Source organism: Mesoplodon mirus, assembly GCF_964341445.2.
Source record: "Mesoplodon mirus genome assembly, chromosome: 2".
Classification (NCBI taxonomy): Eukaryota; Metazoa; Chordata; class Mammalia; order Artiodactyla; family Ziphiidae; genus Mesoplodon; species Mesoplodon mirus.
Genome location: NC_138977.1, coordinates 63395546 through 63413878, shown reverse-complemented (window position 1 = coordinate 63413878; position 18333 = coordinate 63395546). Strand labels below are relative to the sequence as shown.

Sequence of the window (18333 nt, the reverse complement as noted above, 5' to 3'; positions counted from 1 at the left end):
TCCTGACTTTCTGGAAGCCATGCTCTGGATGTCGACATATATGAAGTAGTCAGAGAAATATACAGGATGGAATATATAAAATGGTATGAGATGGTCAAAGGGGAACTGTAACTGCTTGGGAGGACAGTATCTCAGAACACCAGAGCCGACAGGGACTTTAAGTACCCCTTAGTCCAGTAGTTCTTGACTGAGCATCAAAGTCACCTATTGACTATTTTGTTGCATTTGGCACCAAATGAATCAAAACGTCTTGGATGATACACAAGTATAGCCTTGGTTAAGGGTCACTGATCCACATCAGATCTTTTGAACTGACCCCTTACACCATGGATCTAAGTATTTTTTCCAATGCGACTAGTTACAATAACAACAAAATTAGTATTATTATTTTTCTTTTTCCTTTACAACCTTCTCTTTGAGACTGAATACAGTAAGGTGGAGTGGGAGATTTTCCTCACTCTATTACGCTCATCCTAAAAAAAAAGGCACCTACAGTTCAATTCACATATAACTCCGTGAATAAGTGAATGAAAGAATGAATGTGTGTGAATGTGTGCATACACACATATACACACATGCATGTATATGTACATATATAAAATTTATTGGACGATTTTAAAGCATTAAAACCAGAAATCTAAAGAAAAAAGTCAAAAAACAAATGAGAATTTCCCGAACAATTCTTGGTTTACTAAAAATGTTAACTGAGAGAACTTTCTTGTACCTCCTGACCCTTCTAAGATATATCTTATAATAAGTTGCTGCCAGAAGATAAAATGTTTTAAATGGCCCCTTCCTAGCTGAAATCAAGCTGTTAAATTACTCAAAGTTGATAAGAGTAACGTTAAAGAAGAAAATTAAATCCTAAGTGATTAACTTAACAGGTTGATTTAGAAATTTTAACTATTCATTCATTGGATATTAACCATATTTCTCCTAATAGAAATCATATTCAAATTGACAGTATCACATCCTAAATAAAAATCTTCATGAGGAAAAAACATTTAGTTCATTTCTTTTGAAGTAGGGATAGAGCTTTATTCTAAGATGGCTTAAAAATAGTCTAAGATTCCTACAATATTCTTCCCAGTAAAGAAGTACAGCTGAATTTCTGCTGTACTCTTGCTAACATGTATATGTATATGTATTTTTTTAACATACAGTGTTCAATAACCTTCACTATTTCTTACAGCTTTGCCTTTATATAAAATGTATGCCCTCAACTACATTCCTTCGTGAGTCACCACAGATTTAAAAATCTGAACCCCAACAGAACCAGTTCCTCTCGAACCGTTATCCTTTCTCCCCAATCCTCCCAAACTTATTTTCCAGTAGTCCTACCTGCCTTACATTTCCTTCCTTCCTCCCTCCCTCCCTCCCACATTGATTCAGGTGGGGTGTTATTGAGAACTAACATCATAATGGAGAGAAAAGCTACACTACACATATGAAAAGATCATTCAAAACATTTACAAAACAATAATCAAGAACAAGAGCATACAGAATTCCAAGTGTAGAGGAAAAATGAGTTTAGTAAAATGGGTTAGATCAAAAAGACTCCCTAAGGAGAAGTGAGTTTGGATCAGGTATTTCAAAGCAGATGGTTCAGAAGTTGAGAGAAGAAAAAAAAGCATTTCTACCTGGAGCCCATCAAATCCCATTCTTGGTGGACACGGAGGCATAGCTTTATGGAACAAAGCCATACGCCTCATGGGATTTCCTCTTGGGATTGTATATAAGCTCCCTAAACCTTTGTGGGAAGTACCCTCTCTCTAAATAGTGACTCAGAAGCAGACAGGAAGATCTTACGACAAGGAGCAGGGGCCAGCAAAAAATAGCCCACGGGTCTAACCTGGCCTGCTGCATGTTTTTGTAAATAAAGTTTTATTGGAACATGGCATTGCCCATTCATTTACCAACTGTTCATTGCTACTTACACACTATAATGGAAGAGTTGAATAGCTGCAACAGAGAACATATGACCTTCAAAGCATAAAATATTTAATATCCAGCCCTTTACAAAAAAGTTTGTCAATGCCTGGCCTATACCACACAACATCTATTCATGTTTCTTGACTCTTGTTACCCTCAATGAAGGGAGACCCTGGCTATAGGGTACCCAAGGGGGAAAGTTTAATACAGCATGAAGGGGCCACTGATACTTACCAGACATCTACTATGCACCCCAGAATATAATATTATCTCCCCAAAGATGTCATTTTTCCCTTCTCACACCATGCTCAAACCCCTAGATACTCACCTGTATCTCTTGTAGTCTTCCTCATCCTTTTCCAGGCTGACTAGCTCGTTGGGACATGCCACATTTCCCAGCAGGCTGAGGTACTCCAGAGCTGGTGTCACTTCTGCCAGGTGATCAAGCAGGCACTCCAAGTCAGTGATGTGACAAAGGTTAAGGATCTTGGTCCAGAAAGACAAAAGGCTTAGCAAGGAGCACAGACCACACCTGGCAGGCACAGCCTAGCAGCTGATTGAGTCCTGCCTGCTCCCAGGACAAGATGTGGGTGAGGGTTGAAATCAACTTGCTGTGGGTGTCTGGCATGGCTAGTTTTTCCCTCCTACTGTTTGGGACACAGCCCAGCTTTTCTCTGGGCAGGTGAGGTTAAGTCCAGATCACTTAAGAAAGAATGCATGAGCTTAATTGTTTCACTGTACTTTTCTTTCCTATATAGTTCTATTTTTGTTTTAAATGATGAAGGGTAGATTCCACGTAGTAAAATATTTTACAATATGCAGCTCCATAAAACTTTATTTTTTCTAGTAGTGAAAGCAAGAAATTACTTCCAAAGGCCTCATCAGAAATATATTCGTTCTCCTTTAGGGAGAAATTCATCATTAAAACGTGGGAATGGTATGGACGCAAACAGGAATTAGCAGCATCCTTTACGATCTGACAGCCTCTTGTGGAGCTAAGCATTGCTCAGTGGCCTCACTGGTGGCAATGAGACACTGGATTGGGTGAAAAGGAGCACAAAGCTAGGAGGAGAAGACAAACGGTTAGGACAGTTTTAGTGAAGCCAGGGAGGTCAGAAAGCATTTCCTGAGAATCTGTTGTGAAATCAATATTCTATGAAGGACAGAATGAAAAAGAAAAGGTGGGGCATAGTGGTGAGAGTATTCCATGATCCATCCCCTCAGTGGGACCCACTGTTCGGTCAAGATAAACACTGAGACCCCAAACCAAATAAGGCAAGAGTCACAGATTCAGGGAATCACAGGCATTGGGAAGGACTAGTCCACACATCAGCTCCCAAGCCACATACAGAGAGCTGAGCCCTAGGCAAGCTGATTCAGCAGGTTGTGAACCGAGGCATGACTACCAGGGGCCTATCAATGAGAAGAGTTAGCCAGTGTCAGCAGAGAGAACGGGGTCCTTGCCAGCGAATGCATGCCAGCAGAGCATACAGGGGCTAAACACGTGATGGTGGATGCAGCACACAAGAGTCAAAGACTCAGGATGCCATTTCCAGGAGAAAATAAAAATGAAATAAAAGGGCTGCCCTTACTCTGTGACGGTACTCTCTAACCACGGGATGTCATCCAATTTTTTCATACTTCAGCTTGTCAGTTGAACTCCAAATCCAACCAATGTCTGAATCCAGTCCCTAACATATCTGCCAAAGGGCCACCACAAGGAAGCTCATTCTACCTATAACAACCATAAGAGGAGAGTTTTTCTTTCCCCAGGGATTGAATCTTCCTCAAATTCCCACCCACTGTCTCCATTTAGCTACTTGGGAGTCACAAAGAATAAGTCATTCTTGTCTTCCATGTGATGGCCCTTCAGATGGTTGAAGCTCACATATTTTCCATCAACCTTATATTTTCCAAACTAAGTTCCTTCAAGCACTGTTCATACACAAGCTATGTCAACATCATATACAAGAACAAGCACTGGACCCTGGGAGGGAGCAAGACCAAGACAATGAAAAGGCAAGCTCACAAGTCAAAGAGGGGAAAACTAGTTAAAGAGGGTCCAAGCATCCTCATCCATTGTGGGTTTCCATTTGCCAACATCACGCCCCATTTCCTAAACAAAGACAGGACAATGGACAACAAAGTTATCAATCTTTCAAATATTCAACCAATGACATCCAGGAATGACCACAAAGGATCACTGGAATGAGGATGATGGGAAAAGGGGCACATGGAAAAGATGAGAAAGGAGGTCTCACCGAGGAGGTAAGCTTGAAATACAGCAGGTTTAAGTGGCCAGGAGTCAAAACATTAATGTATTTCATCACCCAAGACAAAACACACTTACTACTTCTTAAAGTTCAGTCACCACACTCTTCAAGAAAATCATTTAAATAAAACCAATTAAAATGACAGTGAACAATTTCAGGGATAACTTGCCTTTTCCAGCAGGTTCTATCTTTGGATCCTTCACAGTCATTACCAATACATTAAAAAAAGAAAGAAAGAAAAAAGAAAGGAATCTTGCCAGTACTCTACAAGTGCTGCCCTTTGACCCAGGCAGAGGCACCTCAGGGGCCCGTGTGCTTTGGAGTGTCTTCCTCAAAAATTTTTCAGTCGTAGTTCAGTACCAGGACTGCCTAGGGGCCAACAGCATCATTCAGGTAGGATACCCCATGCCTTCACTTGGACCTGCATGGGCTTCAGCCACAGTCCTGGTTTCTCCCCTTCAAGGTTCTCTCCAATCCTCTGCCCCACACAGGGGACCCACTGGATGCTCCAAGGAGCACTAGGACTCACGCCCATCAGGTCGTCCAGAAGCCTCAAGCCAGGTGCTAGTTCTAGGGAGGCAGCCAGACAGCTGATCACTCTTGCTCACTGGCACGGTATTTCTTCTGTGAGACTGCAAGAGAGTAGGCTACCAAAATGGCGCTGATGTGTTGACATGAGGTGGTTAGAAGTATTTATGTGGACAACGGCCCTAGAGAACCCAGGGGAAGCCCTTTCTGCTATGGGCGGCAAAGTCCAGGCCAAACCTATTTCCCTCTTAGAGACAAATTCCTTAAAGCTTCACCTTTTCTTCATCTACTTCATGAAGGTGAAAATGTGAAGGAATGGAACTCAAAACTGGCAAGATCTTCAAGTTAGGGAAACACTGGGCAATGGAGTTGGCTTGAAGTCCCAGTCATGCCTCAACATTTGGTGACTAGTGATGGGAAGCCTTGCATTCTACCATCCAGGGAAGTAGGCCCAGTCTAATGTGAGTAAATCTTCGTACGTAAACGTGCCACAGAGCTAACAGAGCTTGTGCGTGAGGGCTGCACGCTTACATAGGCCCTTTCCAAAAGGCCCTGGTAATAGAGTCACATGGTCACATATTTTCATAAAACCTGCAAACGTAGGTTACTTGAACCGCAATCAGTTAAGAGCATTGTCTTTCTCTGGTAGGACTTCTTCTGTCACACTTCTGCTTGAGTAGGATGCTGCTGGAGTAGCTGGAGTAGTAACTCTGGGGACCTAAGAGGAAATGGTGAAGGAGTGGCATTGAATTAGGATTCAGTGGGTCTGTTTCTGTGGCTTGTAGTCATTTCTGTGTCTGTTACTACAACAGCACCAGTAGGAATGGCTTGCAGTAATATTCCTACCACCCACCATGCTGACACACACGTGGGGACCCACGTAAAAATGATAATAAAACAGTTAATGAACTTATCAATTCAGAGAATATTTAATATTAAGTTGCTGAGTATGTATACACACACGTACTCAAACACAACTAACTTGAAATGTCTTGAAATCTTTTAGCTCATAGATGAGAGAAATGTGTAAGTTTTCCCAAAATTGAGTAATTCTAAAACTTTTACCAATAATTCAGTGGTGAAATTACCAATAATGAATGGTGAAACTGAAAGAAACATCCCTAAATATTAAAAATAAAAATCAATTTTCAATTAGATGGAATTATCTACTCTATAGAAAATACTACAAAATTTAATTACATAATGAACTTATAAGGGAATTTGCAGAAAAGAAATAGAAAAAAGTTCTTAAAGATATGTTTAGTATAAAGGAGATCGTTTTCTAAATATTTTAATGTGCAGTATCCGTCAACCTAAAAAATTTTTAATTTGCTTTGATGTATTTTTTATTCCAAATAAACATTCATCTCCATACCTAATTTTGCATTTGTAATTATAGTCTTTGCCTTTAAGAGGGGCTCCTCAAATTATGCAAGCTTCATACTCCACAAAATCTGGATCCACCCCTTAACAGGAGGCCATGGAGAGGCAGACTCATTCAAATATCTTGATCATGGGAAATTCTTGGGCAAAGGGTCTGCAGGCTTCAAGAAGCTTCAGCCACCCTATGCCAATGAATCCAAGAAGGGCTGGATTCCTCGGAGCCTCGGAGCCTGCCTCCTTTAGGATATTTTGTGAGGCAGAAGCAAGTCCTTCTTCCTAAGCCTTCCAACTACCCGCTAAATGATCATTTGGGCTGGGCCAAATCCAAACTGTGAGAAATCACTAGCACCTACTCCGTGGACACTCTGGACCAGAACATCATCATTATGTTGATACCACCATTGGAGGATGACATGTGAGAAGAAGTTTTAATTGGTTTCCTCGTCTCCTGGGTCAATAAGGACAAGCACAGCCCTGTCTTGCCTGATCGTGAGCTCAGAGACAGAACTTGTCACATTCCTTTCTGTCAAGTTGCAGAGAAAGTTAACCAGAGGCAATCAGTGGAGGGAACTTGGTGTCCCTGGTTAACCAAGACTACCTCAGTGGAGCCACTACCAGGGATTCTCCGAAGGGTGGTTTCATTTTTTCTCCTTTTTAAAATGTGAAGCTATCTGGCACAGTTTCAACTCTCTCCAGCTGCATTCTCAGCATACACCTGGTTACCCTCATCAAGTCTTCTCCAGAGTACTTGCCGTTTAGATTTTTTTTCAGTGTTGTCTACAGAAAGTTGCCACTACAGAGCCAAGCTGTCATGGCTAGGCTTGCCAACGGAGATTTTCTGCATAGGGCCCAAGATCAAAGCCACATCTTGCCTTGAAAGTTTGGAGCCCGAGGGAGGAGGGGAATCTCATGGTGTCACGTCCAGTTGCACAGGTCTGAGGCTGCTTCCCGGGTGAGAATGGGTATGTACCTCTCTCTGTGCTCAGCTCCAGGTCAAAGGGCAGCACTTATGACCACTGCGGGTATTTCAACCAGAACTTATCCTGATAGAAGATTTTCAAATGCTAAACAGTCTACACGGCATATTTGATTCACACCCACACGTGTCAGAAATATTATCACATCCAGATAACAATTAAGAAAACTATGGTCAGGACTTCCTGGTGACGCAGTGGTTACAAATCCGCCTGCCAATGCAGGGGACATGGGTTAGAGCCCTGGTTCGGGAAGATCCCACATGCCGCAGAGCAACTAAGCCCATGCGCCACAACTACTGAGCCTGCACTGTAGAGCCCAAGAGCCACAACTACTGAGCCCACGTGCCACAACTACCAAAGCCCGCATGCCTAGAGCCTGTGCTTCGCCACAACAGAAGCCACTGCAGTGAGAAGCGTGCACACCGCAACGAAGAGTAACCCCCGCTCACTGCAACTAGAGAAAGCCTGCGCACAGCAATGAAGACCCAATGCAGCCAAAAATAATAAATAAATTAATTTTTTAAAAAAGATACTTCTAAAAACAAAAAAGAAAACTATGGTCAAAGGTCTCACAGTCTCTAAATGGCCAAGTCTATATTCAAACCTAGGCCCTATAAAATGATACTTCTCGTCATTTCCTAACACAAAAAGGAGAATTTAAAACACTGAAAAATGAGGGGTCATATGCTTTTGTGGGATATCATAAGGTTCTGTCATCCAGCTGTGCTCTGTACCTCAGCTGCTTTCAATTTGGGCTTATTCATTTAAGGCATCGAGGCTTTGGCTAACAGTTAAGTGTTCAAAGAACTTGTAAAGTTTTGGGGTGTTTAAGTGATTTCATATATCTATATAAAATGCCATTACAATCTCTCAACAATACTTCCAAATGTGTAATACCCAGTTTACAGGTACAGACCCTTCCCCAAGATGACACGGTAAGTTGCTATGGGAACTCAAGTCTGGCCTTCTAACTCCACACACTGGTCTCCTTACCACAGCCCAGCTGTGTAACATATAGCACTATTCTTTCTTCCTGTTGGCACTATAATTCATACTGTCTCTTCATACATGTGCTTAAGCAAAGAGAAACAGAAAATAAAGAAATGAAGTGTGATTTAAAATGAAGTCAGCCTATCACCTTTCCCCTACCCACCCCCAAAAGGCAAGTGGGAGAAAATAATTTGATTGTGCAAAGGTTAACTATCTATATTTTCCTGACATTTCTGTTGTTCCCTTATTTAGGGTTGAGTATTCAGACATGATATGGCTGAGACTGTCCATACTCATGGGTGAGCAAGAAGAAGAGAGTGTGAGAATATGAGTGTTGAGGAGAGGAAGTCCACTCCATGGCCAGTGACCACAGGACTAGTCCAAACAAGCCAAAGAAAGAAGAGAGAGATAAGCTATAAATATGAGATGAAGAGGTAGACTAGGACAACCAAGCTCTTAGGTCTACCAGAACAGAACCCCAAAGCTGAGGGCTGAACAGAAGTGGAACAAAGGGCTGGGAGATAAGGAGGAAGTGTGCAGCTGGGAAGGTGAATTGAGAAGAAATTTGCCAGATGCTTGATTTGGGTTCTGGAATCCCTCTCATATTTGTTCTATATTTGGCACGTGATTTGCTTTGGCCATGGGACAGCAACATCCATGATGCAAATAGGGCTTTAAAAGTACTTGTACATCAAGCTTTGCTCTTGGAGCATCCCTCCCACATGGAAAGGCCTGTGCTAGCCTGTTGGAGACATGTAGTCCAGCCAACAACCAGTACCAACCTCCAGATATATAAGCAAGGCCATCTCAGATCATCCAGCCCCAGCCAAGCCTCCAAATAACTGTGATTGCATGAGTGACCCAAGCAAGACTAGCAGAAGAACCATCCAGCTGAGCCCTGCCCAAATAGCTGATGCACAGAATTGTAAACCAAAAATATTTGTTATTTTAAGCCACTAATTTTTGGGGTGGATTATTACGCAGCAAAGCTAACTGACAAAGCCCTAGTCTAAGGCATTTCATGGAGTAGCAATATGGAACCTCATAACTGTTGTAGAGCCTGGAGTACTTCCATAAGTAGGGAGGAGAGTCAGTTGGCTGAAAAGGTCAAGTCAAGAGTATAGGATAAGAGAATGGCATGTAGTGTTACTGCTGCTTTTACCTGCCTTTCATCCTACAACTTCTTGGTCAAGTGCATGGGGAAAGTAAACCAATCTTCATGATCACACTGGCAGATCAGGGGAGAAAGAAGTCATGCTGCATCATGAAAAAGCTAACTAGTTATCTTTTGTATCTACTGGCAATAAAGTACTTACTATAGTGTAGCGATATAAATGGCCAGCTCTACAGCTACACATTGCCTTCAGCTGCAGTCCCTTTCACACCACCATCATTGCTCCCTGAGCATTACTGCTACAGATTGGAGAAAAGGACTGAACCAAGGAAAAACAAGAAGCCTGTTAATATCTGATGATAGCAACACTGAAAACAAAACTGTTTTTCAGTCCACCTTATTCCTTTAAAAATGAGAAACAGGGCTCCCCTGGTGGCGCACTGGTTGAGAGTCCGCCTGCCGATGCAGGGGACACGGGTTCATGCCCCGGTCCGGGAAGACCCCACATGCCGCGGAGCGGCTAGGCCCGTGAGCCATGGCCACTGAGCCTGCGTGTCCGGAGCCTGTGCTCCGCAACGGGAGAGGCCACAACAGTGAGAGGCCCGCGTACTGAAAAAAGAAAACAAAAAAAAAGAGAAACATTCTGCACAGCAAAGGAATCCACCAACAAAACAAAAAGGTAACCCACTGAATGGGAGAAAATAATTGTAAATAATATTTCATAAGGGGCTAATATCTAAAATATACAAAGAACCCATACAACTCAATAGCAAAAGCAAAAAGAAAACCAATCCAATTACAAAATGGACAGAAGATCTGAATAGACATTTTTCCAAAGACATACAGATGGCCAACAGGTACATGAAAAGATGCTCAGTGTCGTTAATCATCAGAATCACCATGAGATTTCACCTCACACCTGTTAGAACGGCTACTATCAAAAAGACAAGAAATAATGAGTGTTGGTGAGGATGTGAAGAAAAGGGAACCCTTGTGCACAGTTGGTGGGAATGTAAAATTGGTGCAGCCACTATAGAAAACAGTATGACAGTTCCTCAAAAAATTAAGACTACCATATGATCCAGGATTCCACTCCTTGGTATTTATCCAAAGAAAACAAAAACACTAACTTGAAAAGATATATGTACCCCCATGCTCGCTGCAGCATTATTTACAATAGTCAAGGTATGGAAACAACCGAAGTTCTATCGAGGATGAATGGATAAAGAAACTGTGATACACACACACTCAAGGAAATATTATTCAGCCATAAAAAACAATGAAATCTTGCCATTTGTGACAACATGGATAGAGCTCAAGAGCATGATGCTAAGTGAGATAAGTCAGACAGAGAAAGACAAACACTGTATGATCTCTCTTATATGTGGAACCTAAAACAACAATAACGACATCAAGACCAAGCTCATAGACAGAGAGAACAGACTGGTGGTTGCCAGAAGAGGGAGGGGGTGATGGGAGTAGGAGAAATGGTAAACTGCTTTTTTGTTGCTATTGTTTTTAGTTTAAATAAATTGAAAAAGTTAATTAATTAATTCTAAAGTGGATCCCTGTGCATTTTCAGTATATTCTATGCCAGGTTATGAAAATGAATCCTCTAAAATGGGAGACAGTAATGCTTAGTAAGTTCACATGAAGCATGAATATTAGTAGAATCTAACCTAATTAGACTAACCAGGTAATCTGCCAGGCATCAATACTTACTCAGTATCTCTTCAATTGTCAGTGGTAATAGAAGAATGCAATACTATAATCTACCTATTTCAGATACACTGGTATCCAACAAATACTTTCCAATAATTGGTTATTACATAAATCAGTGGTTGATCAAAAAAAAGAAAAATCACCCACTGATTCATCTGCAGACTGGGATTGCATGAAATGACATTCTCTCACAGCTGGTATGCCCTTCTTTTAATCGTTTTGCTCAGGCTGGTGCTAAAAGGAGCTTGCATTTCTCAGTACGTACCAATTAATACTACAGAGAAGTGGCCAGGAAGTGTGCTGAGTGAGAACAGGAATTGAGTTTGGGATTAGCATTTGTACAGCATTTGCTGTACAGTCCTGTGACTTCATCTGTGGGCTGTTAGGGAAGCCTTTCTCACTGTACCATTTTTTATATTGCCTTCTTGACAATATCCCAGGGCAGCGGCAGCTGGTTTTATAGCTATGCAGAAACCTGCTTGCTTATGTCATCATTGTACTTTGATTCCAACATGCAAAAAAGTTTTTCACATATTCCTCTTTATGAGTTATTCTGATAGGCAGGTGAAAGCTGTAACATCACACACACACAACAATGCAAAACAGAGGCTCTGAGAAGATTACTTGACCATGGCCACACAGCTAAACATGATTAAGCTGACTCGTGAACCCAAGTCCAACAACTCCAATACTCTACAGTGACATGGGACACAGGATATGAACATTGGGGTCCATAGGAGGAACCATATCATCCAAATTCTAGTCTAATTATCCTTTTATTCTTAATTGATTTGAGAATACCATCCAGCTGATCATCCCAGACAGCTAAGGAACCCATAAGACACACTGACTGTAATAACTTTTCAAGCAACAACTAGGAAACTTGGTTGACCAAAGGATAGGAGAAGAAAAAAAAAATCCATCAACATTTCATTATGATAAAGACCGATATTTACTTGTAGGCCTTCTTCTTCTTCTAAGAAAGTGCCTATTATTAATGGACACAAATAGCATATTTTACTGAATAAGGAAAATATTAACTTATGACTTACCATATAAACAGTGGCTAAAAATAATTGTGCAAATCAGTCTTAAAGCTGACATAAACATATACGTTAATCTTAACATATTTATTTGGCTTTATTTCATACTCTATGGGAAAATGCCCCCATCCCATTTCTATTTCTAACTTACCACGTGAACAACAACAAGTGATTAAAACCACACCAGGTCTCAAACGCTCCATCAATAAAACAAGGTGATTGGACTTCAAGTCTGAAGTAACACGGTAAAATGGAAAGAACTCTGGATCTGGCCACAGTTGAGACTGAATCCGGGGCCTAGCATCTTGTTAAATGTCTGGCTGTGGGCCTATATTTCACCTCTTTCCTCATCTAGGTAAATGGACAAACCACACCCTTCTCAAAGGGTTTGGAAAGAATGAAAAATCATACACTTAAAGTTACTTAGCATAGTGTCTGATCCACAGGAGTGCTCAATAAAGAACAGCTGATGATAATGATTTCTTCATCCCATAATCATTTACTGAACCTCAAGTCTGCGCCAGACATTATTCTAGGTGTGAAGATACAGGAGTTAACAAAACTGACAAAACTCCCCTCCTAAGCGAGCTGGCACTGTGCAGGCATGGAGGTCCACGACTCTAACCTGGAGGAGGTGTGTGGCTTACACTGAATAAAGGTTCTGATTCCTTTCTTAGCCTCACTACAGAATCCAGAGTAACTAGTCCCTTTGAGTCTCATCCCAGGCTGCTAGATCCTCACCCACTTAAGGAGAAACCACACACTAGAATGGCTCTCCTCGGCCCTCCTCAACATCCTAGTACCATAAACACCCCAGAGGGCAGAGCTGGGCCAGGGCTTCCCACTTATCCTCCACCTGAGCCCCTTCCCCCTTCTCTTTGGCCAAAAGCATTCCCCAAGCCTGAGCCAAAGCCTTCCAGAAACCTCCCTGAAGGCCAAGGTTGCTTGGAGGTACTACCGCCTGCTTCCCACCAGAGGTCGCTCTCCCACACAAGCCTAAGCAAACAGAACCCGGCTTTGCCTTCTCGGCAGCAGTGACATTATTTTCTTTCTCTATTTTTATCTATTAAAAAGATTTCTTTACAGCCATAACTTAGATCTCTACACTAAAATGGACCAACAGGAAGATATAATGGTGCATTTCATTTATGAATGACCTGTAATAAATTACTCCGAAGTGTCCCGAGTGCCAGGAGACAGAATGCTTTGTCTGCCCACGGACTGTATTTCACCTGCTTTAATTTAGCTGACACATAAAACTCATTTGACATTTCACAGGTATTTGTGGGGGGTGGGGGGGGGTGGCCTGAGGGAGGGGACCACTGCAGGGCCGGGCGGGGAGTGTGGGTGGCGACAGAGCCAAGGATATTTGGTTCTTGTTGAGGGTTAAGGTGTGGAGCCTGGGTAACCCTGGCAACACGAGGTCATCCCCGAGCAGATTGTTGTCCAAGATGAGTTCCTCCAGGCTCCCGAACGCGCTCAGTCCTTCCAGTGACCTGCAATGACAAAGGCAACAGGAAAAATGATCCTGCACTAAATCAGGGAGGCCATTATGAGCCGAAATAAATATTTTAACCTTCCCTTTCAGGACTGGGAATAGTTTGGGCTTGGTGCCTGTCAGCAAAGTGAATGACAAGAATTAGTAGCGGGAGCCGGGGCGGGGGCGGCGGGGGAGAAGGGGCCGCTGGCACTCACCGCATCCTTCACGCATTGCCAACATGAAGGATGAGGGTCACTTAGTGAGTAGCCAGGATCCAAAACAAAGGGCTTCAGATACGGCCTGCAGGATAAATTTGTCAATGTCTTGTGCCTTCAGGCACCCAGCCTCAGCTGACCCTAACCTCCATTCCCAAGATAAATAACTCTGTCACAGTTCACCTTCATTCCCTGGACACAAATTTAAGTTGTCATCCATCATTCCTGCCCAGAAATATCATACCCCTCTTACAATAATAAATATAACTTCAAGTATCATTTCTTAGCGGTCCTCCTCTACACAGTCCTAGGAAAAGGCAAGGAAGGCTTCCTTTCTCTGCATTCACCGCCTTTGACTTTTTCTCCCCTCTGCTTTTTTTCCTTACTAATCACTTAATTTGCTTCTGCCCAGTGTCCCTGTGGCTGCCTCAAAAGGCAAGATATCTGCGGAAGCACGGAATCAGTCCAGTCTGAGTGGCTGTTTCTTTTTCTTTCATGATTTCTTTTTGTTTTTGTTTTTGTTTGGCGGGGGGAGGTGAGGTAAGGAAGGGGTTCAGGGAATTTCTGCCTCTAGGCTCCTGACTTGACGTTTACTGTTTTAATTTATGGAAAGTGGATTTCTCACTTCATTTTTTTTTGAAAAAAGTGCCGAATGCAGCAATGGAGATGTCGGGGCAGTAAAGAAACAGGCATCGGAAAGAATTAAGTACCCGGCTCAGAGAAAAAAAAAAGTATCGGGGGAAAACAGCCCTGTTAATAGACGTAGCTGAAAGTTAACTCTTAAGGTTAGGGGCACAGGGCTGCTGGGGGTGCAGGCAGCGAGGGGCAGCTGTGCGCATGTGCCTGCCCGGTGCACGCAGATGGTAATTACAGAAAGCAGCCCGGTGGAGGGACTCACACGGCCACATGCTCCCAGCTCGTTCACCTGCCAGACCCAAGAGCTGTGCTGAGCTTGCACAGGCTGACAGCTGAGCTACGACGTTGACCAGAGGGTGGACTCACACAGGGGTGCCTGGCTGTTCTATAAAATGCAACGAATCGGGGAGATGTTGTCTAAGCTATTTATGCATTTACTGATGGCCCTTCCATCACAGACCCTCCTACTTGCGTGTGCAATGCCGGTACATGTGATGTGACTGTTCAGTGCCTGTATGTGTGGCGTGAGTGTGAACTTGAGCACCAGACCTTTCTGAATACATCCATCTCTCCTTTGTGGGACCTGTGTCAATAGGACTACAAAGTCAAGAGGAGGTGAGAAAGATGCCTGGTGAAGAAGCAATTCAACCCCCAGACTCCACTGGGCCCAGAGCTCCACCAGCAGCCCCACTCCTGCCCCAAACCTCCAGGTGGTCCCAGCCACGGCCCAGCACCCAGACCACGTCTAATCCCGTAACTGACACTACCTGCGCCATAGCAGGGGGCAATACCGCATACACTTGGGGTCAAGGGTCAACAGGGTCACCAAGTTCCATTTCCTCCTCCTCCTCTCTCTCCTTCCTCATGTTTCAGGAAGGCAAAACAAAATTTATACACCTACAGTCAGGAAGGCCTGGGGTGTTAGTTCTGTGCCATCATTTACTTGCAGCCTGAATTTGGGCAACTCAACAACCCCCTTGAGTTCCCTTCTTCTATGCTGTCCCAGCTCACAGGATCTTACAGGGAATACGTGGGAGAGGACTAACAACCTATTAGCAAATACTGGTTTCTTTCTTCTCCTTCCTCATTGATTTTTCTGGAAGCCCTGACCTTTGGTCAGGGGTGTGGGGGGTGGTTCAGGATGCAGGGGGTGGGCAGAGGAGATGTGCAAAGGTGTGTAGTAAGTGTGGCTTCTGCACGGAAACTTCAAGCTTTCTTGAAGTCCCTTCCACCTTGGGGGTTACTGAGTGCTGATCCCAAAGTGTCAGGACTAGCCCCCGTTTACCTCAAGGGGAGTCATGGCCACCTCCCCATCAGGGCACCTAATGGATGGCTAATCAGTCCTTTGTGCACAAACATCAGCTGGGCTCTGGTCAAAGGTGGCATCCAAATACTCGTTGTCCCAGAGTTATGTTATCCAAATATAATACTTTTATCATGAGAATCAGCAAAGGGTTGGCAACTGGCAAGCAGAAGAAAGCTCCTTTCCAAGAGTGCTTCAGGGGAGGCATAAGACAAAATGACACCACATGGTGAGGACAAAGCCGGGAACACTAGCAGGAGTGCCCCCAGAGATGCCTTTCCCTCCAGGGTGGGCTCTGGGGCAGAGCTCAAAACAGGAGGGAGACTTCAGAGAGCACTTGGGAAGCTCAGGCTCAAATCCCCGGTCACCTGTCTGGTTCGAGATCCTTTTTGCCATGTCATATTGTTAGCTGCTCAGTTAAAAGGCAGGTTATGGGGGGTGGGGGTTGCTAATTAATAAATCCCTGTCTTCATGTCATCACTGGGGTGTGCACTTGGTGATTTAATCAGCTAAATTCAGAGCTGAGGGATTGGAGGGACAGGAGGCAGAGAGCGTAATGAAGGATAAAACTGGAGGGGACAGGATTTCTGGAGCTTGGCTGGCATGTGGAAGGCAATAAACAGATGCTTGGAAGGTGCTTTCAGTTTTTACTTTTAAAAAAAGTTTATTTTTGTGTTATTGCTCTTGTTGTTGTTGCTGCTTTCCTAGAAGGAGACGGGGAAAGAAATTATGCGGGTCAATCTTTGAGCTCATACGCCTATATACAAGATGCCTGCAAAGAGATGTGTGCTATTAAATGACAAGGCAAAAAAGGCTGTAAGGGTCCACACAGATCTATGCTGTTCAAGGGACAGCTATGGTAGCTACAAGAAAAAGATGGCAGGACTGGAATTTCTCCCCTATAACCTTGGGTGTGGACAGCAAAATGCACACCAGACCCAAGAGCCCTGGTGGAGGAGGTGAGTGTCACTCCAGGGTCACCCGCCAGCTTGGTTGGCTGTGGCTACAAACGCCTGAGGGGTAGGCTGGGAAGGCCAGGCAGGTCTGAGTGCCACGGACAGGGGCTGGACAGGGAAGGCAAGGCACAGCCAGCTGGAGAGAGGTCTTCCCGGCCCAGCAAGGAGATGTCAAGGGCAGGCAGGGAGACCCGGTGTGCGGTCCAATCTGTGCCAGGTGGTTTGCTCTAGAAACCTAATCAGCACCTCCAAAGTGCACTGCAGGCTGCTGGCCTCCGCTCCACCAGCGGGAAAGCTGCCCATTATGTCACCCACAGGTACCATCTTGGCTACCTCGTTCTCAGGGCTCCGGCTGGGCTCCCCTAGGAGCCGCTGCGGCTGCTGGGAGAGTCCCAGTGCCTTTTCCAAAGTCACATCAAAATGACAAAACATCACAATGCATTCAGCTCCAGCGGATTCAAACAGAGAGAACTTTTAAGTTTCCACTGTAATTAACCCTATCCTCGTTAAGATAATTATGATCAAGCTTCCTGTCAGAGTTAATATCCCAGCATCATTGCCCGTGGCTCCCACTCTGCCTTCATTAGCTTACAAAAACAGCGGCGCTAAACAGGCCCCTCGCCCTCTGCAAGTCAGGCCAGTGCTGTGAGCCTCACAGAGGGAGGGACCTCAGGCAGGGCAGCAGGACCGCCTGGAACCCCAATCCCTTCTGCTCCTGGGTGGGCGCACACTCAGTGGCCTCCATCCTTTCCCCAAAAGTTGTCAGAATAGGGAAGGAGAAGGGCCCGGACCAGAGCAGGGCTGGGAGGTTTGGGCAGAAGAGGTATTCAGATGTAGCTCCCCCTTCCCCAGCAAAAAAAAAAAAACAGCCAGGAAAACCATCAGAAGACACATCCAAAATTCCCGGTTCAAGAACTGCCAATCTCTTTCCTGGGGTACAGGCTATATGGTCAGAACTAGCCCTCAGCTCCCAGCCTGTAGCGGGGATGATAATTCTGCCTGACATGAGATGGGCAGGGAATGGGGAGACAGTTAACCACAGACCCTGAGAAAGAAAAGTATCCCTTTGTGGAACCAGAGTTGCCTCAAATCCAGAACCAATTAAGAAAAGAAGATTTCTACTAAGGTCTTTATCTACTCCCTCTGTGATATCTACCTAAATATCCATATACATATTTTTAACTGAGAAATTGGAGAGGCCGTGGAAATCCTAGAGGACCTAACCCATATACCTGATGTCTGCCACACTGGCTACTTCTGCAGACCTGCTCAGGCCAGCCACTGCCTGCTCTGTAACGGTCTTTCTGCATGACTCCTGTCTGCCCAGCTCCCAACAAAAAGGGATCTCAGGGCAAACTCCGAAATACCCAGAAAGTTGTCAAATGCACAGTAAGGGCTCAGTGCCTTTTAGCCAGCTGACTACTGATCAGCCAGGAGCCTGTGAGTTGCTGAGAAAAATGCTGCCAATAGCATGAAGGGCAGGACAAAGAGCAGGCCTCAGAGTGACCAGCCAAGGGCTAGCAGGGCAATCCCTCAATCGGCATTCTTTCAGAGGCCAGAGTGCCTCCCTCTCTTTACCCCAAGGCCAAGTGACTGAGAATAGGCAGAAGTGACATTCGGCAAGTCTGCGCCTATATACCAGTATTGGTTACTAAACTATTTCAGTAATTCCTTACCAATTGGTAAAAAATTGCAGCTCTGAATACCCTGGGTGCCCCACCCTGTTACCCTGGCCACTCCCCAGAGCTCCCAGACCTTTCCACAGTTCAGCCACTTAAGTG

At 44.2% G+C, this 18333-nt stretch overlaps 1 protein-coding gene across 1 annotated transcript in view; it reads right to left on the bottom strand.

Moving 5' to 3' along the window:
- LRMDA (leucine rich melanocyte differentiation associated) overlaps positions 1–18333 on the bottom strand; it is a 1104570-nt gene that overhangs the window by 495115 nt on the left and 591122 nt on the right. The window contains exons 3-4 of the mRNA XM_082639797.1: positions 13332–13458; positions 2261–2400 (exon numbers count right to left, since the gene is read on the bottom strand). Of these exons, the coding sequence (XP_082495923.1) occupies positions 2261–2400; positions 13332–13458 (267 nt within the window). The remainder of the gene's footprint in view (positions 1–2260; positions 2401–13331; positions 13459–18333) is intronic.